This window comes from Somniosus microcephalus, chromosome 7 (assembly GCF_052327205.1).
Source record: "Somniosus microcephalus isolate GS21.2 chromosome 7, FLI_Smic_1.0, whole genome shotgun sequence".
Lineage (NCBI taxonomy): Eukaryota > Metazoa > Chordata > Chondrichthyes > Squaliformes > Somniosidae > Somniosus > Somniosus microcephalus.
The window spans coordinates 69,966,855-69,989,813 of record NC_140993.1 but is presented as its reverse complement, the minus strand read 5'-3'; the positions used below and the strand labels follow the sequence as shown (position 1 = coordinate 69,989,813).

General features: G+C 51.6%; 1 protein-coding gene across 1 annotated transcript in view; it reads left to right on the top strand.

Moving 5' to 3' along the window:
- Positions 1-22,959, top strand: part of LOC147114700 (tubulin delta chain-like) — an 83,058-nt gene that overhangs the window by 17,591 nt on the left and 42,508 nt on the right. The window contains 1 exon segment of the mRNA XM_085993938.1: positions 19,992-20,087. Within this exon segment, the coding sequence (XP_085850064.1) occupies positions 19,992-20,087 (96 nt within the window).

Sequence of the window (22,959 nt, the reverse complement as noted above, 5' to 3'; positions counted from 1 at the left end):
GCCGGCCAATAGCGACCAAAAGCAGGAGGTACAGCTGGGAGGACAGGCGGTTTATCGCGACCGAGGTAGACAGGCTCCTGAAAGAGCGCATTATTGAACGCAGCAATAGCCCGTGGCGCGCCCAAGTGGTGGTGGTAAGGGGTAGCGAGAAGAAACGGATGGTGATCGACTATAGCCAAACGATCAACAGGTACACCCAACTAGACGCCTACCCGCTACCCCGCATATCAGAAATGGTGAACCAAATCGCCCAATACCGGGTGTTCTCCACCATCGACCTCAAGTCAGCGTACCACCAGCTCCCTATCAGACCAGAGGACCGCCCGTACACCGCCTTCGAGGCGAACGGACGCCTCTACCAATTCCTCAGAGTCCCCTTTGGGGTGACGAATGGGGTCTCGGTCTTCCAGAGGGAGATGGACCGCATGGTCGATGACTACCACTTGCAGGCAACCTTCCCCTACCTCGACAATGTCACCATCTGCGGTCACAACCAGCAGGATCACGACTCGAACCTCGAGAGGTTCCTGAAAACCGCACAAAAACTCAACCTCACCTACAACGAGGACAAGTGCGTTTACAACACCACACGCCTCTGCATACTAGGCAGCGTGGTGGAGAATGGGGAAATCGGACCAGACCCCGACCGATTGCGCCCCCTACGGGAGCTGCCCCTGCCCAACACTCCCAAAGCCCTGAAAAGGTGCCTGGGGTTATTTTCTTATTATTCCCAATGGGTCCCCAACTACTCCGACAAAGCCCGCCCCCTCTTGAAAGCATCCTCTTTTCCGCTCTCTGCTGAGGCCCATGCCGCCTTCAAAAGCATTAAGCAGGATATTGAGCGGGCCACGCTACAGGCAGTGGACGAGAACACTCCCTTTCAAGTGGAAAGTGATGCGTCTGACTTTGCCTTGGCGGCCACCCTCAACCAGGCGGGGCGGCCCGTAGCTTTCTTCTCGAGGACCCTCCAAGGGCCCGAGATCAGACACTCCTCCGTAGAAAAGGAGGCCCAAGCCATCGTGGAGGCAGTGCGCCACTGGCACCACTATCTAGCCGGCAAACGCTTCACCCTACTTACCGACCAGCGGTCGGTAGCGTTTATGTTCAATAATAAACAGAGGGGGAAGATTAAAAATGATAAGATTCTTAGGTGGCGGATCGAGCTCTCCACCTTCGATTATGACATCATTTACCGGCCAGGGGCCCTTAACGAATCCCCCGATGCCCTCTCACGAGGGATGTGTGCCAGCGCCACCGGGGATCGGCTACAGACCCTCCACAATGACCTCTGCCACCCAGGGGTCACGCGGCTGTTCCACTTCATAAAGTCCCGCAACTTACCCTACTCGATTGAGGAAGTTCGGTCCCTGACCAGGATCTGTCGCACTTGCGCTGAGTGCAAGCCTCGGTTCTACCGCCCAGATAGAGCCCACTTAATCAAAGCTACACGGCCCTTTGAGCGGCTCAGCTTAGATTTCAAGGGCCCCCTCCCGTCCGTCGACCGCAATGTTTACTTCCTGAACATTGTGGACGAATACTCTCGTTTCCCATTCGCCTTCCCCTGCCCAGACATGACCAGCGCCACAGTCATTAAATGCCTCAACAGCCTGTTCTGCCTGTTCGGTATGCCGAGCTACATCCATACGGATAGGGGGGCGTCCTTCATGAGTGAAGAGCTACGCCAGTACATGCTGTCCAGGGGGATCGCCACGAGCCGTACCACCAGCTACAACCCCCGGGGTAACGGTCAAGTGGAGCGAGAGAACGGGACAGTATGGAAAGCAGTCACTCTAGCTCTAAGGACCAAAGGCCTCCCTATCTCCCGCTGGCAGGAAGTCCTCCCAGATGTGCTCCATTCGATACGGTCGCTATTGTGTACTGCCACTAATGCCACGCCTCACGAGCGAATGTTTGTCTTTCCCCGGAAATCCACCTCAGGCGTATCCATGCCGTCATGGCTCTCCACCCCAGGTCCGGTATTCGTGCGAAGGCATGTGAGGGGCCACAAGATGGACCCTCTCGTGGAGCCAGTGCACCTACTCCACGCCAACCCCCAATACGCGTATGTCCGGCACGCCGACGGAAGGGAGGACACCGTGTCCATAAAAGACGTCACCCCAGCCGGTAACGACAACAACCACGACAACAGCAGCAACAACGACCACAGCAACTCTTACCCACCCACTACTCTTTCATCACCCCCGGAAGAACATCGACCAACGGTACCCCCACCAACTACCCCTTCAACAACCCTGGCGGCACCCCCGGCAGAGACCCAGGAGGCCACCGGGGACACCCAGCCGCCACCCGCAGCACCACAACAGCCACGTCAGTCGCAGAGGACTATCAAACCCCCGAACAGACTAAATCTATAGAAGGGGTGAATGTGATGAAATATTCCATTCATCACTCATCAGTATTTCTCTGCCTGTGACTGTGGTTGGTTTCAGTTTAATTTCCATTGTATTGTACTGTGTGTAGGGCTCCGCCCATACCTGGCTCCTATGTAAGCTGGCCCAGCCTGCAGCACATCCAGTACGGCAGACCTCTGGATGGAAGATACATTCTCCTCTGTGTGTTACCTTCTAAGTCAATAAAAGCCTTGTTTTGTTTCGCTAACATCGAGTCTCGGATTTATTGAGGCACATCACTCGCTGACCTACGTTGGTTCAGCAACTCCTCGATTTTAAAATTCTCATCCTCATGTTCCAACCTGCCATGGCCTTGCCCCTCCCTATCTCTGCAACCTCCTCCAGCCCTACAATCCTCCGAGAAATCTGCGTTCTTCCAATTGTGGCCTGTTTTGCATCCCCCACATATATAGCACCTCAGGATGTCCCAAAGTGCTTCAAATCAATTCATTGCTTTTGAAGTCTAGTCACTGTCGTTATGTAGGAAACACAGCAGCCAATTTACACACAGCAAGCTCCCACAAACAGCCACAAGCTAATGACCAGATAATCTGTTTTAATGATGTTGTTGAGGGAGAAATGTTGGCCAGGACACCGGGAGTATAACGCTGCTCTTCTTCGAATAGAGACCTGGGATCCTTTTATGTCCACCTGAGAGGGCAGACAGGACCTCGGTTTAACGTCTCAGCTGAAAGACGACACCTCCAGTACTGTACTGAAGTGCCAGTCTCTGGAGTCAGGCTTGTACTCACAACTTTCTGACTCTGAGGTGAGAGTGCTACCACTGAGCCAGGGCTGACAGTTGTACGTTGTAAGCTGTTTCCCCAAGCGATGGCTTATTCTACAATTGATAAAGAATGATTGAGTGTCATTGCTGTTGAAGGCTACATCATGATGAGCCATCAGGGCCATGTTTTCTAAAATGGGAATGTCTACACCCTGTCACACCAGGAATAAACAGAGTCAATGCTCATGAATGCTGCATCCCCACATGTATGGAGTTCAATGGGGAAGTGTATGTGAAAAATGGTCAGTGAGTCGGTAATGACATGGGAGTCAATTTAAGCTCATTACCAAAAGAATGAAGGGAGAGATTAGGAGAATGTTCTTTTAACGCAGTGAGGATTGCTAGGATATGGAATGCTCAATCAGAAACAGCGTTGGGAACAGAATCCATAATCGCTTTTAAAAGGGAAGTGGGTAAATATTTGAAATACAAAAATGTAAGCAAATAAGGTGAAAGCACGGAATAATGGTAAAATGTTAAAATTAAAGGCTCTTTATCTGAATACACGAAGCTCTCGTAACAAGAAAGATGAATTAATGGCACAAATAGTGATAACTGGCTTTGATTTAACAGCCATTACAGAGACATGGTTGCAAGGTGACCAAGGTTGGGAACTAAATATTCCAGGGTACTTGACGTTGCGAAAAGACCGTCAGAATGGAAAAAGAGACTCATGGGGCTGTATGGACTACACCTGCTCCTAATTCTTATGTTCTTATGTAAAAGGCTGTGGAGAAAGGACAGGGGGATTGGACTAAGTGGAGAGCTCTTTCAGAGAGCTGGCACAGGCAAGATGGGCCGAATGGCCGCCTTCTGTGTTGTAAAATTGTACGATTCCAAATATGAAGCAGTGCTGTCTTAACTTGGTCTTACATAGAATCGCATAGACTCCACAGCATAGAAGCAGATTATTCTGCCCAACTGGTCTGTGTCAGTGTTTACACTCCACATGAGCGTCTTCCCAATCTAATCTCTTCCCACCCTGCTTCCATATCCCACTATCCCCTCCTTCTTCATGTATGGTAACTATCCTTTAAATTTGACTAAATACATTGGACTTTAAAAAGCCACCTGCAGCCTCAGCCTATTTTGTTACGGATGTTGCGAAGTTTGTTGTTGTAGTCCCCCTGGCAACAGGCTTGGGAGAGAGAGTCCAACACAATCTGCAAATCGATATAGACTTCATCATTGGCCCATTAATGATATGACAGCCTGGTCTTTTTTTAACTGAGGCTGTCAGTTTTCAATTTCTAACGATCTTTGGCAACAAGTCAAGTGCTCTGCAAAGAAATACACCAAAACAGTCCTCCCAGTGCATCGAACAAACTGAAATCTTCATAGAAAGACGGGTAGATGTTTAGCTGGCTCGCACAGCTTGTAGGGAGAGGAGAAGGAGGGGAACTGTGTATGTAATAGTTTTTTTTAGAGATTACAGATTTAGGTTTTAGGTTCACAAACTTTCTTTTTTTTCCTCTGTTCGAGGAGATAGATCACAAGATAATTACAGATGAGGAAGGCCATTTGGCCCATCCAGAGAGAGCCTCTCCTCATTGCAGCACCAATTCTTTTTTAAATGATTCCTGAAGTTTTTCCTCCACTGTTATTCCTGGGAGTCCATTCCAAGTGTTCATCACTCTGTGGGGGTCATTTTAACTTTAGGCGATGGTGTAAAACAGGCGATATCGAATTAGCCGACCATTACGCATCGAAGTTAGTGGAAGGTAAAATCAGGTGGGTCGTATAATGGGTCGCCAATTCCATATTGCCCATCGTACACTATCGCCCAAAATTCAAATTACCCTCTCTGTGAAAAATATCCTGATATCAGTCCTAATTTCTCCTTTTACTAGTTTGAACGTGTGTCACCTTGTTCTACTTTCACAGTTTAACCTAAAGTAATATTCTGGATTTACCTTTTCCTTTCCCTTCACTTTCTTATATACCTCTATAAGATCAGCTCTTAGACGCCTCCTTCCCACGCTGAACATGGGAATTGCCGGACGAAGAAAGACCAAGGTCTGTCTGGTTCTCCATCTACCATCCTGGTAGTCACATGATACAGTGATAATGGAGTTGTTGCTTAATCATGGCAATTAATCTCTATCAACAGACGTGAGGAAAACCCCAATAGTGGAAAGCTTTGGGAAACATAGTTTCAAAGTCACCTAATCCTCCCAAGCTCGCTCCACTTACCACATATCATGTCTCAAATTACTCATATACTGTATCCCAAAATATTATTTTCTGAAAGAAATCTATCTAGTTTGCATTTAAATGAAAGCCCAAGTCTCTCCAGTCTTTCCTCATAACGCATACCCCCTGACATTGGGAACCAGCCTCATGGCTCTTCCCTGCACTGCCTCCAGCAGTTGAATGTCTCCCTTGTGTCTCGGTGACCAGAGCTGGACACAGTGCTCAAGGTGCAGTCTGACCAGAGCACTGTATGGTTTGCTCCTTACCTCCGCTGACTTGCAGTGTACTGTTTGACTATGGAGTTCAACATCCTATTGGCTTGGTTTATTGCTACTCTGCATTGATTGGACATGTTGGCCTCGATTTTAACTCAGCTGTGGGCTATTGGCGTGTTCCCTGAATTTCGTGTTTCCCACACGAATCTAAATGGATGTGGGAGATTGATGCAATTTTAACTCAATTGGCCAATTGATTTCCAACGTGTGGGAAGCCTTTGCAAATGGGTTTCTCATGACTGAAAGTCCCCTCCGATGATGTCATCATTGCTGCTGCATTTAAGGTCCACAACAAGCTTTGCTTCTTCTGCAGACTGCCAAGCTTTCTCCATTTGATGGCACAGGAACCTGCAGGAACAATGGCCAGCGGGAGGCCAAGAGCAGCTCCTAAGTTTGACGAGGCAGCACTACAGGCATTGGTGGATGGGGCTAGGGCCCACAGGGAGGTCCTGTTCCCTTCATCAGGGAGGAAGAGGCCTCCCAGTCAGACCAAGGCTGTGTGGATACAGGTGGCTGGGGAGGTCAACTCCTTGGGAGTCACACGGCGCACCTGGATGCAGTGCAGGAAAAGATTCCATGACCTTTAACGCACTGGAAAAGTAATTATGAAGTTCCCATTACCCTCAATCTGATCCCCATTGCCTTTCCTCACCAGCACTCAGCTTTAGCAATCTCTTCCTCCACATCCCACTTGACACTCACATCCATGCACCCTTACCCATTCCCTCTCTCTCTATGCTCACAATCACATAACTATTCCACCATGCAGCCCTCACACTCCCTATCACTCTGATGCTTGGAACACAACTGACAACACACAGGGAAGGCCCTTGGTCTTGCAATCTCACTCCATTTTTGTCTCCTTCTAAGTATCTATGCTATGCAATCTCTACACTCACTCCTTCATTCTCACTCAACCTCCACTTGTCTCCCTCATTGCAGGAAAAGAGCGCTCACAATAAAAGGGAAAGAGGCAGGACAGGAGGAGGGCCACCATCATTAGCCCAGCTCACCCCCTGGGAGGAAGCCATCCTGGAAATTATCGGGGTTGAAAAAGATGCGCAAGAGGGGGACAGACAGACGGGTGCATCACAGCAAGCTGGTGACAGAATAGTTTTCCATCTCTCTCATTGACATTGCATGAGTCGCTGATAATGATTCTGAAGCGATAACAGATGGACTTATGATCATCTGCAATATGCAATGTGCATGTAACCTTGGCATCACATCTCTGACTCTTTCCTTTACTCCCCGACAGGACCATCGAGAGTCCCCATCCCCACTGTCCAGGAGGAAGAGCCTGAGCTTCGAGACTGCTCAGAGGAAGCTGCAACCTCTGAGGGCGCAGCGTCAGCAGAATTCAGCGCACCCAGCACCAGTGCAGACACTCACACCTCGGTGGGACCTTCGGGACATAGAGTAGTGTTGTCACCTGGTGTATCACAGCTCACAAGTGAGCATCAGCAGATTGTGGAGACAGGGACAGCAGTGGAGAGTCCTCGTCGGAGGGCGCAGGACTCTGCCAGCTCGGCTCAGCCGCATGTTGACCCTCTGCCTCTGGGTCCATCCATAAGATCAGAGGTGAAGGAACTCCAGAAACAGATGCAGGAGTCTCTGGCAGGTTTTGTCTCTAGGGTCGCTGCGAGTGTGGAGCGAATGGAGGAGTCCATAGCGAACATGAGCAGAGCCTTTGTGGAGTCATTGGCGCATGAACGCATCAACACGGAAAGGATGGCTACCTACGTGGAAATGATTGCTGCCTCCGTGGTAAGGCTGGCTACGGTAGAGGAGAGGAGGGCTACTGCCATGGAGGAGGTTAGTCGCCAGGGTATGGAAAACATGGTGAGTGTTCAGAATAGAATGTCATCTCTTGAGGAGCGATGGGCATCTATTGAACATAGAAACCAGACCTTCATGGAAGACCTTCTGAGTAGGACTGCCATTGCAGGTACAGGTTCCCATGGCCCCCCTGATGTGCAGCAAGGTGCTCTCCAGCCACTTTCAGGCACTGAGGGGGACCTGACCCATGAGAGGGAGGTTGGTGGCAGACCTCAAGGAAGTGGGGGTTCCTCTTCAGGCGCTCCACACTTCCATGCCACTGCAGAGCCCTCGGTCAGAGCCCCGCCGGAGTCCACACCCAAGTGAGATAGCCGTCTCAACCCCTGCACAGCCGCAGGAGCAGCAGACTGTTGACGAGCCCTCACAAGCTCGCCACCCCAGAGGACGCCCGCCAAAGGTGTCGAGACAGGAGCAGCAGGAAAGTGAGCACGGGGCCTCCACATCTGCTGAAGCCACAGGGGAACCACGACGTAGGAGCTCGCGCAAGAGGAAAATAAAGCACAAGTAGTCACAAGGGTAGTCACTTGGGTGAAATTTTATGTATTGTTAAAAAAAGCCATCAGATGAATTCTGTCAATAAATGTCTGATGGCTACTGCTGTATTTGTGGTGTGTGTCATTTCACGAATGGGACTTTCACATTGAGGGCTTAGGATTACTTGCAATTGTCAATATGTTGGACAATTAGCTAGGAATCCGCAGGGTCTTGGCCATTGTCGATGCTCCGGTAAGAAGCTGCGAGGCAAAAGTGCTTGATTGGCTAGGCTAAGCAAATCTGGCCAGGATGAGTGCGTTCCTTGCATCCCGGGCAGCAATGTTCTGGCATAATGCAGCCGCTGGTTGTTGGTCCTCTGCAGGATGGTCGTTTTCGCTCTCCTCCTCCTCCTCCTCCTCATCATCATCATCTGAGGAGGGTATGTGAGGAGCCACTTAGTCCTCAGGAATCTGCAAGCCAAGACGCTGTGCCATATTGTGAAGTGCACAGCAAACCACGACGATTCTGGAGACCCTGGCAGCTGAGTACTGTAGGGCTCCACCTGATCAGGCATCTGAAGCGCATCTTCAGCAAACCGATGATTTGCTCAATAATGGATCTGGTGGAAATGTGGCTGGAGTTGTAGTGCTCCTCAGCTTCGTTGGCTGGCCTCCTCAACGGCGTCATTAGCCATGTCCTCAGGGGATAGCCCTTGTCTCCAAGTAGCCATCCATGAAGTTGGTCTGTCGGCCTGAATAGCGGAGGCACACTAGACTGGCGTAGTATGAAGGAGTCATGGCAACTGCCAGGGTACATGGCACAAACATGAAAAATCTCCTTCTTGTGGTCACACACCAGCTGAATGTTAAGGGAGTGGAAGCCCTTGCAGTTGACAAAAATACCTGGATTGCGATGGGGTGCCCTAAGGGCCACATGTGTGCAGTCAACGACGCTCTGCACCCTTGGAAAGTCTGCCAGATGAGCTAATCCAACCACTCGCGCCGTCACACTTGCGCGATCCTTGGTGAAATGGATGTGATTGTGCGCGAGGGCAAAGAGGGCATCGGTTACCTGCGTGATGCAAGTGTGTGCGGCCGACTGGGAGATGCCGCTGCTGTCTGCTGCTGATCCCTGGAATGAGCCTGAAGCAAAAAAGTTGAGTGCAGTGGTGACTTTGATGGCCACTGATAAGGAGTGTCCACCTGGTCCTCTGGGCAGCAGGTCTTGCTGTATCATTGCGCAGATGTCACTCACTACCTCTCGCGAAAGTCGGAGCCGCCTTTGGCACTGCTGCTCAGTCATGTTGAGGTAGCTGACCCTGTGTCTGTAGACCCTATTTGGGGGGTATCTCCTGCGCCGACGGGCTTCCAGGCACTGGCCCCTTCTGGCCTGTGCTGCCTCAGGTGGGTGAGCAGCAGCCTGGCGCTCCTGCTGCTGCTGCTGTTGTTCCTGGTTCTGCTGGTGCCGTGCCTGGTGCTCGAGCTCCTCTAATGCCCAGAAGGGAAGGAAAAAAATGGCTCCCATGCTTCTGCCATATGCCTCTGTTGAGGAAGCGCTGAGTGAAGGTGGAGAGAGGGGTTTCCCAGGAGTTCACACTGGAGATGTGTGTGAGGCTCCAACCTTCCACAGGTGTGGTTAAGCCTGGTAACAGTTGCCCCAGGCCTGAGACAAAAAATCCTGCCACCTGCAAATGATGGCTGATCAAATCTCCTCTTTAATGGTTGACCTGCAGCTGATAGTCAGCAATCCAATAGTGCTCCCGCCAGGTTTCACAGTCGTGAGTCCCACCAGGCGTGTTTTACGTGGGGAAAAGGGTTAAAAGTGCAAGGGACTGTTAAAATGGCATTATAGAGGCCATTTAGTGGTGATTAAGGGCCTTAAAGACCAGTCCCGCCTGTTGGATACGGGACGGATTCGGGACCATCAGACACGCCTGAGTAAAAATGGCTTGGAGTCAGGAACCAGGCAGGGGGCGTCCCACCCACCAGTTTTTGCGATTTTAACCCCCCGCACGCCTCCAAGCCCGCCTCCACGGCTCAGTTAAAATCGAGGCCGTTGAGTTTTGAGTCTCTTTTAATTTCATCTTTAGTTACTTCAGTACCTTCCGAAAGATCTTGTGGAGTCATAAGAATAATTCCAGTAGCTTAAAAATAATTGACAGGCCAAGGTTTTCTGTTATTGAATGTTTAGCTAGATAGTAAGGCTAGTGAAGGCACTCTCGAAGGCCTAGGGGCTTGTGACTCACCCAGGCGATTGATCTAGACTAGTGTTGTCCAATAGAAATTGCTGGCTAGCCACAGGTTGTGACTACGGTGACACTGTTTTGGCCGTATGCACTAATTTTAGTAGAAAACGGCTCACATACACTCACAGAATACAGGTAGATGTACTTCATGTGTGTATATTTACTTAACCAACATCTCTCACCATTCAGTAACCAAAGAAGTAAAGCACTCATAATGTAGGGGAAGGGGAAAGGGTTCTGTTGATGGCTCAATGGCTCATGTGTTACTGAATCTTTCAGACCAGAAGGTCGCAGGTTTGTTTCCTGTGCTGCGTTAGATGATGTTAGTTGAGGTACCAATAGGGTATTATTGCATTTTTACAATAGGCTATTCAGACAAAGCTTTAAAACTCTGTGGGAATTTGTTATATAAAGTAGTTAATTTGAAAGAAAGAAAGACTTACATTTATATAGCGCCTTTCAGGACACCCAAAGCGCTTTACAGCCAATGAAGTACTTTTGAAGTGTAGTCACTGTTGTAATGTAGGAAACGTGGCACCCAATTTGTGCACAGCAAGCTCCCACAAACAACAATGTGATAATGACTGGATAATCTGTTTTTTTTAGTTATGTTGATTAAGGGATAAATATTGGCCAGGACACCAGGGAAAACTCCCCTGCTCCTCTTCGAATACTGCCATGGGATATTTTCCGTCCACCTGAGAGAGCAGACGGGGCCTCGGTTTAATGTCTCATCCGAAAGACGGCACCTCCGACAGTGCAGCGCTCCCTCAGCACTGCACTGGAGTGTCAGCCTAGATTTTTGAGCTCAAGTCTTTGGAGTGCTCCGAGGTGAGAGTGCTGCCCACTGAGCCACGGCTGACTTCAAGATATAGCAATGAGAACACAGATACACAGAGATGACGATTTTCAGAACCCTCACTTCTAATCACTGTACACCAAGTTGTTATGTGTATTATAATTTGTACATTTTGTACAATGCTTGGGCATTAAAGGGGTTAAAATATTAAACCTGTATACTGGTAGGGGTACGCGGGCAGCTGGTAGAACTGGAAGGGCGTAGGCAATAATTGAAGTTTGGGAACCTGTGGTCGAGGCTCACTCTTGAAGAGTGGCCAGTTGATTGATGTACCCCAGGGCCTCTGGTGCTCCTGGGATTGTACTGCAACCCAGGACAGGCTCAATGGACCAGCTGAATTTTCCTGCCCTCAGTTTTGTATGTTGCTCTGGTGTCAGTGGTAGAACTCTCACCTTTTGAGTCAGAAGGTTGTGGGTTCTAAGCCCCAATTCAGAGACTTGAGCACATAATCTAGACTGGTATTTCGGTGCAGTACTGAGGGAGTGCTGCACTATCGGAGGTGCCATGTTTCGGGTCTGCTTTCTCAGTTGGACTTAAAAGATCGCACAGCGCTATTTTGAAGGAGAGCAGGGGAGTTCCCCTGCTGCCCTGGGCAATATTTAGCTCGCAACCAACATCACTTAAACAGAGTCTCTGGCCAGTACCACATTGCTGTTTGTGGGACCTTGCCGTGCGCAAATTGGCTGCTGTGTTTCCCCAGATTACAATAGTGACTGCACTTCAAAAGTACTTCATTGGTTGTGAAGCGCTTTGTGATGTCCTGAGGTCGTGAATGATGCTATAGAAACGTAAGTTCTTTCTTTTCTTTAAGGACAGGAAGTTGAAAAATTCAAACCCTGAATGTAATCTTCTCTTGACTTTGTTTACTAGGATCTTGCTGCTTTCTCTGATGCATTTCCTCCTGCCTTGGAAGTGAAGGGAGCAGTAGTTAGAGCACTGTGATTGATAGTACAACAGTTGTGACTCCAGTAAGTGCACTGAGTGGGATAGAGCACAGGTTAACTCTGCAGGGCCAACGCTGGTCCTTTGTTCATTTTCCACCGCAGATCCGAGGTTTTTTTTAATCCCAGCTCCGAGATCCAGCATGTGCTGGCAGGGAGTGAATGAAATTACTGCAGGAGCAGCTTGAGGTCGGGATCTGTTCTCTGCCAGACCACATAATGGTTTATTCCCCAGTGTGTACAATATGGCAGTGTGCTTGGGTAGATTTTGACTTTGTGCAATCGTGTAAAACGGACGATAGCGAACTGGCAGCCCGGTTTACACCTCTCCTGATTTTTATTTCCTTTGACTTGCCAACAAAAGCAATACAAGGCTCTAGGGGGGGAGGAACTAAATACGATTAAAATCACTAAGGAAGTGGTACTTGGTAAAATAATGGGACTCAAGGCGGATAAATCCCCTGGACCTGATGGCTTGCATCCCAGGGTCTTGAGGGAAGTAGCGGTAGGGATTGTGGATGCATTGGTAATAATTTTCCAAAACTCACTGGACTCAGCAAAGGTCCCGGCAGATTGGAAAACTGCTAATGTAACACCCTTATTTAAAAAGGGTAGTAGGCAGAAGGCTGGAAACTATAGACCTGTTAGCCTAACATCTGTGGTTGCTAAAATGTTAGAGTCCATTATTAAGGAGACAGTAACGGGACATTTGGATAAACATAATTTAATAGGGCAAACTCAGCATGGTTTCATGAAGGGGAAGTCATGTTTAACAAATTTGCTTGAGTTTTTTGAGGAAGTAACATACAGGGTGGATAAAGGGGAACCAGTGGACGTAGTGTATTTAGACTTCCAAAAGGCATTTGACAAGGTGCCACACAAAAGATTATTGCTCAAGATAAAAAATCACGGGATTGGGGGTAATATTCTGGCGTGGGTGGAGGATTGGCTCTCTAACAGAAAGCAGAGAGTTGGGATAAATGGTTCGTTCTCAGATTGGCAACCAGTAACTAGTGGTGTTCCGCAGGGGTCAGTGCTGGGTCCCCAACTCTTTACAATCTATATTAACGATTTGGAGGAGGGGACCGAGTGTAACATATCAAAGTTTGCAGATGATACAAAGATGGGAGGGAAAGTAGTGAGTGAGGAGGACATAAAAAACCTGCAAAGGGACATAGACAGGCTAAGTAAGTGGGCAGAGATTTGGCAGATGGAATACAATACTGGAAAGTGTGAGGTTATGCACTTTGGCAGGAAAAATCATAGAGCAAGTTATTATCTTAATGGCAAGAAACTGGAAAGTACTGTAGTACAAAGGGATCTGGGGGTCCTGGTGCACGAAACTCAAAAAGTTAGTATGCAGGTGCAGCAAGTGATTAAGAAGGCCAATGGAATGTTGGCTTTTATTGCTAGGGGGTTGGAATATAAAAACAGGGAGGTATTGCTGCAGTTGTACAAGGTATTGGTGAGGCCGCACCTGGAATACTGCATACAGTTTTGGTGTCCATACTTAAGAAAAGACATACTTGCTCTCGAGTCAGTACAAAGAAGGTTCACTCGGTTAATCCCGGGGATGAGGGGGTGGTCATATGAGGAGAGGTTGAGTAGATTGGGACTCTACTCATTGGAGTTCAGAAGAATGAGAGGCGATCTTATTGAAACATATAAGATTGTGAAGGGGCTTGATCGGGTGGATGCGGTGAGGATGTTCCCAATGATGGGTGAAACTAGAACTAGGGGGCATAATCTTAAAATAAGGGGCTGCTCATTCAAAACTGAGATGAGGAGAAACTTCTTCACTCAGAGGGTGGTAGGTTTGTGGAATTTGCTGCCCCAGAAAGCTGTGGAAGCTACATCATTAAATAAATTTAAAACAGAAATAGATAGTTTCCTAGAAGTAAAGGGAATAAAGGGTTACGGGGAGCGGGCAGGAAATTGGACATGAGTCTGGGTTCGGAATGGTCATGGCCCTGTGGGTAGTGGAGCGGGCCCAGGGGCCGTGTAGCCTTGTTCTGCTCCTACTGTGTTCTAATTCTGTTAGATTTCAGGAGATGGTTTTATTCCTGTTCCTGGCTGGGGTGGAGATCGCCTTTACAGAAGGTAAGTACTGTAGAAAATATAGGGACAGAGTGATCTCCTGGAAGAATTTCGATCGCCTAGATGGGTCGGAGAGGAATTTCCCAGATTTTTTTCTCCCAAATTGGCCATTGGGTCTTTATCTGGTTTTTCGCCTCTCCCGGGAGATCACATGGGTTCGGGTGGATGCAGAGTGATAGAAGATTTGAGGTTAGGATCAGATCAGCCATGATCTTATTGAATGGTGGAGCAGGCTCGAGGGGCCGATTGGCCTACTCCTGCTCCTATTTCTTATGTTCTTATGTTCTTAAGAGAGATCTTGGCGTGCCATTGCTACAATGTGCTTACTCCCCTCAGGGGGCCATCTAGTGTTCACTTAACAATATGCAAGTACCATACATGACTTGGATGTGGGGTACAGGGCACAATTTCAAAATTTGCAGATGACACTAAACTTGGAAATATAGTGAACAGTGAGGAGGAGAGTGATAGACTTCAGGAAGACATAGACAGGCTGGTGGAATGGGCGGACACGTGGCAGATGAAATTTAATGCAGAAAAGTGTGAAGTGATACATTTTGGTAGAAAGAATGAGGAGAGGACATATAAACTAAAGGGTACAATGCTGAAGGGGGTGCACGAACAGGGAGGCCTGGGGGTATGTGTGACCAAATCGTTGAAAGTGGCAGGGCAGCTTGAAAAAGCAGTTAAAAAGGCTTACGGGATCCGGGGCTTCATGAATAGCGGTATAGAGTACAAAAGTGTGGAAATTATGATGAACCCGTATAAAACACTGGTTCGGCCCCAACTGGAGTATTGTGTCCAATTCTGGGCACTACACTTTAGGAAGGATGTGAAGGCCTTAGAGAGGATGCAGAAAAGATTTACGAGAATGATTCCAGGAATGAGGGACTTCAGTTACGTTGATAGACTGGAGAAGCTGGGGTTGTTCTCCTTGGAGCAGAGAAAATTGAGAAAAGATTTGATAGAGGTGTTCAAAATCATGAGGGGTCTGGACAGTGTAGATAGAGAGAAACTGTTCCCATTGGCAGAAGGGTCGAGAACCAAAGGACACAGATTTAAGGGGATTGGCAAAAGAACCAAAGGCAACGTTGTAGGAGTCTACGTACTCCTAACAAAATATACTGAACTCGGAGAGGTTCAACAGAAAAGGTTTACTTGTTGAGACCACATGTTGAACACAAAAATGGCGTCAGAGACTACACCAAGTCCGACTGTCTTTCATCAGTCCACAGCTTCGACTGCTCCTCCCCCGCTCTGGGCTTAACTATGTTGCAGATCGAGTTTCTTCAAGGTGTGATCCTTCTTAAAGGCATGACGCCTGATTTATAGTCTACGGACCGAAAAGCGGATTGTGTCCTTTCTGTGATCGGTACGCCACACAGCTCCCCCCAGAATCCGCTAGTAGGGAGTGTACGAACCGGCGTGGCGGCTTGATGGCACGGCCGGAACGGCTCTTGGCGGTTGGTGTCGGGAGCGGGGCGGTCGGACGCGTCGGGCTCTTAGGCGGTCTGCCCCGCAGTGGGGGTTGGCCCACTTGAACGGGTTCGTCGGGCTCTAGGTGCGCCAGCTTGAGCCGGTCGACCGACACCTTGTCAGTTCTGCCGCCCACTTGGAGGAGGAAGAACTTGTTCCCGGTCTGGAGTACCTTGTAGGGTCCGTCGTATGGGGGCCGTAGAGGTCCTCGGTGGGCGTCATGGCGCACGAAAACAAATTTGGCCATGTGCAGGCCAGGTGGTACGCGGTTTGCTGGTTCACCGTGCTGGCCGGTGGGCACCGGAGCGAACTGTTGTGCTCGGTTGGCGAAAGCGCGGCGTTGCTGGTCAGCCGACCAGGGGGTCGTGGCGGTGGGCAGGAACTCTCTGGGTACGCGCAGCGGCTGGCCGTACACGAGTTCCGCCGCCGAGGCTTGCAGGTCTTCCTTGACCGCAGAGCGTAGGCCAAGTAGCACCCACGGGAGGCGGTCGATCCAAGCCTCGTCCTCGAGGCTGGCGCGGAGGGACGCCTTCGTGGACCTGTGGAATCGCTCGCACAGTCCGTTGGCTTGGGGGTGGTAAGCCATGGTGCGGTGAACGGCCACCCCGAGGTTTCAGGCGATGGCGGCCCACAGATCAGAGGTGAACTGCGGGCCTCTATCCGACGTCATGTCGGAGGGGACGCCGAACCGAGCGACCCAGGTCCCGATGAACGCCCTCGCGATGGCGGTGGTGGTGGACGTCAGTGGAATGGCCTCGGGCCAGCGGGTGGTACGGTCCACGATTGTCAGCAGATGCGTGTGACCTTGTGATGGCGGCAGGGGGCCGACGAGGTCGATGTGGACGTGGTCAAACCTTCTTTCTGGCACGGTGAACTCCTCGAGTGGGGCTTTGACGTGCTGGTGGATTTTGGCACGCTGGCAAGCTATGCAGGATCTGGACGAGACGCGCACATCTTTGCGCAGGCCGCGCCAAACAAATCGGTTGGCCACCAGTCTAATGGACGCGCGGGTGCCGGGGTGTGAGAGGCCATGGACGATGTCGAACACCCGTTTTTGCCAGGAAGCCGGGACTATGGGGTGGGGTTGCGCCAAGGAGGTGTCGCATTTGACTGTGACGGCGGATGGGCCGCAGGCGACGTCGGTCAGTCGCAGCCCTGGGAGGGTTGTGGGCGCGGAGAGCAGATCGGGGTCGGTGCGTTGCTCCGCTGCCAGTTGAGCATAGTCCACTGCCAGGTGGGCGCCGTGGACGGCGGGGCGGGATAGGCAGTCGGCCACCACGTTGTCTCGACCGGAGACGTGCCGGATGTCCGTGGTGAATTCGGACACCGTGGCGAGCTGGCGTTGTTGCCCGGCTGACCACGGGTCCGCAGATTTTGCCCTCGCGAATGTCAGGGGTTTGTGGTCGACAAACGCGGTGAAGGGGCGGCCCTCCAGAAGAAATCTAAAATGGCGGACTGCCAGGTACAGTGCGAGGAGCTCACGGTCAAAGGCGCTGTATTTGGCCTCCGGGGGGCGCAGTTGGCGGCTGAAAAAGGCCAGCGGTTGCCAGGCCCCGTCGACCCACTGTTCGTACACGGCGCAGACCGCGTGGTCGGAGGCGTCCGTGGTGAGGGCCACCCTGGCGTTGGGCTGTGGGTGAGCGAGCATGGTGGCGTCGGCGAGCGCCTTTTTGGTCGAGTCGAAAGCGGTCAACATGTCCGCCGACCACTCGATCGCCATTCTGTCTTTCTTGCCCCGGAGGGCTTCGTATAGGGGCCGCATGAGGGAGGCCGCTCCGGGAATGAAGCGGTTGTAAAAGTTGATCATCCCCAAGAACTCCTGGAGGCCTTTGATTGTGGTAGGCCGGGGGAACTGCTGGACGGCTTGCACCGTGGCGGGCAGGGGAATGGCTCCATCCTGCGTGATGTGGTGGCCGAGGAATTCGATCCTGCTGAGGCCGAATTGGCACTTGGCTGGGCTGATGATGAGCCCGTGCTCACTGAGCCGCTGGAACAGGGTGCGGAGGTGCTCGATGTGTTCCTGCTTGGAGGAACTAGCTACCAGGATGTCATCCAGGTAGACAAAGAGGAACTTCAGGTCCCGGGGGACCAAGTCCATGAGCCGCTCGAAGGCCTGGGCCGCGTTTTTGAGGCCGAAGGGCATTCGGAGGAACTCGAATAGCCCAAACGGGGTGATTATGGCCGTCTTGGGGACGTCCGTTGGGTGGACTGGCACCTGATGGTAACCGCGCACCAGGTCGACTTTGGAGAAGACTGAGCAGCCGGCCAGTCTAGCCGAGAAGTCTTGAATGTGCGGTATGGGGTACCGATCCGGCGTGGTGGCGTTGTTTAGGCGCCGGTAGTCCCCGCAGGGGCGCCATCCCCCGTCGGGTTTGGTGACGATGTGGAGTGGGGAGGCCCAGGGGCTGTTGGAGCGGCGGATGAAGCCGAGCTGTTCCATTGTGGCGAACTCGGCCCGCGCAATCTCCAGCTTGGCCGGGTCCAGCCTGCGGGCGTGGGCATACAGCGGTGGGCCTGTGGTGGGGATGAAGTGTTCTACCCCGTGCTTAGCAACTTTCGCGGAGAAGGTCGGGTTGGTGAGGGCTGGGAACTCAGCCAGGAGTGCTGAGTAGTCGTCCGTTGAGCGGGCGCGGCACTGCCACGCCATTTCGGCGGGTTGGGGGGGGGCCATGGTGCCCGGGATAGGTGACATGATGTTCATGTCCACGAGGCGGCGCCGAGGCATGTCGACCAACAGGCTGTGGGCGCACAGGATGTCCGCACAGAGGAGCGGGGAGAGCACCTTGGCGGTGATAAACTCCCAGTGGTAGCGGCGGCCTGCGAGGTCGATGGTGACGGTGCGGGTGCCGTACGTCCGGATGTCGGTGCCGTTGGCGGCAGCCAGCGCAGGGCCGCGGCCGCCTCGCTGGATCTCGAGGGCGGACGCGGGGGTAATGTCGCGCTGCGCGCCCGTGTCGCATAGGAAACGGCGTACCGGAGGCGCTGTCCGTAACGTACAACAGCGTGCCTGCTTGCCCCACGGCCATCGTGTAGGCCGGTGTGGGGGCGGTTGGAAACGTGCAGGGATGGCTGCAGCGGCGTGCCCGTGCGCCGAACCGGGTATGGAAGTAGCAGTAGCCCTGGGTCGGAGGGCTGTGGGGGCCTGGGGGGCCTCGTGGCCGAGCTGTGTGGCCGCGCGATAGAGGGTGGAGCGCGCGCCGACGCTGCGGAGGCCAGGTCGGGGGTGACGGCGTGTTTGGAGCCGGCGGACAGGAGCTTATCGGCTTCGTCGGCCAGGTCCGTGAGGCTGGACGCCACGATCGCCGGGCGGATGCTGGGGGGTAGTTGGCGGATAAAGAGCGTGCGGAAGAGGGAGCCGGGCGGTTTCTCGTCGGTCAGAGCAAGCATGTGTGAGAGCAAGTCTGACGGCGTGGAGTCACCGAGGCCCGGGAGGTCGAGGAGGTGGCAGTTGCGCACGAATTGGGAGGCTGTGAATTTTTTAAGGAGCGCGGTCTTGAGATGTGCGTACTTGCCTTCCTCCGAAGGGTTTTGTAGTGTTGTCCAGACTTTCGTGATTGTGGAGCTGCCCAGGGAGGCGAGGAGGTAGTCGTACATCGTTGCGTCAGCGGTGATGCCGCGGAGTCGGAATTGCGATTCGGCTTGAAGGAACCAGGCGGTGGCTAGGTTCTCCCAGAACTCCGGCAGCTTCACAGAAACTGCGTTTGTGTCAGCCATGGTTACGCTTAGGCGTCGTCCTGAGCGTCGGGGTCACCAATGTAGAAGTCTACGTACTCCTAACAAAATATACTGAACTCGGAGAGGTTCAACAGAAAAGGTTTAATTGTTGAGACTACATGTTGAACACAAAAATGGCGTCACAGACTACACCAAGTCCGACTGTCTTTCATCAGTCCACAGCTTCGACTGCTCTGGGCTTAACTATGTTGCAAATCGAGTTTCTTAAAGGTGTGATCCTTCTTAAAGGCATGACGCCTGATTTATAGTCTACGGACCGAAAAGCGGATTGTGTCCTTTCTGTGATCGGTACGCCACAACGTAAGAAAAAACTTTTTAACGCAGCGAGTGGTTAGGATCTGGAATGCACTGTCTGAAAGGGTGGTGGAGGCAGATTCAATCACGGCTTTCAAAAGGGAGTTGGATAATTATCTAAAGGAAATAAATTTTCAATCACTGCTTTCAAAAGGGAGTTGGATAAGTATCTAAAGGAAAGAAATTTGCATGGCTACAGGGAAAGGGCGAGGTAGTGAGACTAGCTGAAGTGCGCTTGCAGAGAACTGGCACGGGCTCGACAGGCTGAATGGCCTTATTCCGTGCTGTAACCATTCTATAATTCTATGATTCTATTACAGTACTGTGTTTATGTGCTGGAGAGGTGATGGGATCCCTTGTTGCAGGTATCCATTTTACACAGCCAGTGGGAAGCTGAGCACCCTGTGTGTGGACAGTGAGCCCAAAGTAGTGAGGAGATTGCTCCAGGAAGTGAAGACTGGGTATGCAACAATCTCCTTAACTTAATATTTGAGCTCTCCACATAAATTCCTCTTGTGAATTAAGTATGATTGACAAATTATTACCACCGCCAATGGTTTTAGCATGTCTTAGCATCAGAATGACCCATCTACAGACCCTGAAGGTTCAAGGTTCGATCCCAGCCTGTGCTGTTGGTTGATCTCAATGAAACAGAAAACTTGCATTTATATAGCACCTTTCATGCCCTCAGAACCTGCCAAAGTGCTTCACAGTTAATGAAATACAAGTGTAGCCACTGTTGTAATGTAGGAAACACAGCAGCCAATTTGAACACAGCAAGGTTCCACAAACAGCAATAGAGTCATAGGCCTAGAAATTGGGTTGGTAGCGCCGGCGCTGAGCGCCTAAAGAGACCTAGAATTGGGGCGAAGTGCTATGTTGGGGCGGACGCTATGAAGATAGCGCCAACTCAGATATTGACTATACATTTAGCGCCTGCGCAAAGTGTTTCCGCGCGCCCGCGAGTGCAAGCAGCTAATGACGTCATTTCAGTGTGCAACGCCTTTTAGGAGCGCCTGAGCGCATATTGGGTGGCGCCCGGAGCCTTAGCGCCCAGCGCTATTAGTGACAGTTCGAGGGAGGGCTAACAGGCCCTTCTCGGAGTAGGGGGGCGCTATTTAAAGGGGACAGCTCTACTGCAGAATCTTCTGCCACTTGGCCTGCTCATTGCGCTCGCTGCTAGAGAGAGTTGGCGAGCTCATGTGGAGCGGAGTTCTGGGATTTGAGCTTTACAGTACTTGGTACCTTCAACCCTGTCCGAAGCACTTGCACCACTACACCTAAAAGCCTTTTGACCAACTGGCATCGGAATGGGAGCTTGTTTGGAGGGCGACGGACCTCATCTGCACTCTGTGCAGCAGTCATGACGACCTGCCTTGCCCTGCGGGGAGACGGTGGCCGAACTTGCCTATCCCCCCTGCGTTGCTCCATGCCGCTTGGTCCGGCAACTGGTTCATCCTCAGAGCCAGCCCCCCTCCCCTCCAGGGGACTACTATCCCCAGTCTGCAGATGTCTCCGCTCCCCGGATTCTCCAACGGCTGGTCCGGATTCCTCCTGGTCCTCGCCTTTGGTGGCACTGGCACTGGCAGCTTCAGCGCGTTGAGCCCGAGTTGGTGCTGCTTCATCTGAAAGTGGGAGGTGGAAGAGTGGCTTTAGCAAAAGGACAGGTTTGCTGAAAGGCATGCCAGATTGCGGCAAGGCTCTGACATGGCTGCACACTGAGGATGCATGCTGGCGGGGGGACCAAGTGGAAGGCAACAGGTGGAAAAGGTGAGAGTCTTACCCTCGCTGTCGGTAATGGGGTCGGCAGATGCAGTGGTCACTGGACCAGACAGACGTCCTCCAAGTATCTGGTGCACTCTCTCCTCCAGATCCGTGAGAGTGACCACTTGTGCAGGTCCGCCACCGGTTCGACGCTGCTCCTTTCTAATCTGTGCCATCTTGGACTGCAGGGGAAAGAAAGGGAGGTTCTGTTACATGAGGCCTTGAGACCTCATCGCATGCCCCCCATGGTGCAAGAGCCCTTACATGAGGCCTTGAGACCTCATCGCATGCCCCCCATGGTGCAAGAGCCCTTACATGAGGCCTTGAGACATCTGTCCATGTTTGTGGCCAGAAAGGGCCATGGGTGCATACTGACAGATGGCCATTGGTGCATCATTGCAGCAGGGTGCCCGAAGTCAGCTGCAGATGGAGGGAAGCACAAGTTTGGTAAACCATCACTCACCCTAACGATCCGTGTGAGGTCGTTGAATTTCTTCCTGCACTGAACAGGGGTCCTGGTCACCATGCTGCTGGAATTCACCCTCACAGCAACCTCCCTCCAAGATTGTCGATAAGCCTTCTGATTTGGCCTCTTGCCATTATCCGGATACAGGACCTCTCGACGGTGTTCAACTGCAGCCACCAAGTGGTCCAGAGCCTCAGTGCTGAAGCGCTCTGCTCTCTGCCTAACCTTCTCCATAATGCACAAGTTTCTAACGCCAGAGAAGGGCGAGCGCCGAATCTGAGGCCTACAGGGCGTTGGGTGTTTAAGCTCAGTCTGACTGACCCGCCCCTTTAAGAGCCGGCCGGCGCCTGTAGGTCTCGTGCTTTCCCGTAATTGAGTTCACCTGCGCTGTGCCCGTCCGCGTCGATATTGAGTAGCGCCTGACCTTTTGCGCCTTAAGAGCACCGTGCAACGGCTGATTTAGCACCTCAATCCCCTTTGGGGGCGATGCAACCCAATATCGCGCCAGGCGGCGATAAGTTTCGTCTGGCTATAAACTTTGCGCATCGCCAGTTCTAACGCCTCAAGCGGGGCTATACCCAATTTCTAGGCCATAGAGTTGTAGAGTTATACAGCACAGAAAGAGGCCCTTCAGCCCATCGTGTCTGCACTGGCCATCAAGCCCTATCTATTCTAATCCCATTTTCCAGCACTCGGTCCGTAGCCTTGTAGACCAGATAAATGACCAGATAATCTGTAGTTCAGGTGTTGGCTGAGGGATTAATGTTGACCAGGACACGAATAGAACTCCCCTGCTCTTCTTTAAATATCTTTTATGGCCACCTGAGGGCAGAAGGGGCATCTGACAGTGCAGCACTCCCTCAGTACTGCATTGAAGTGTCAGCCTAGATTATCCGCTCAAGTTTGCGGTTGGGCTAGAACCCATTGACGTAAGAAAACTACTAGGCACTCGGTCTGAGTATTAAACAAGGCTTTAATCAACTGTTTTTCAACATGGAGATCTAGTTGTGTCCTTCACTAGTTCCTGTTAAAGAAAGTCCTGAGCAAGCTGGGCCCATGCCTGAGTATTTATACTCTCCCTGGACAGCGCCACCAGCAGGCCG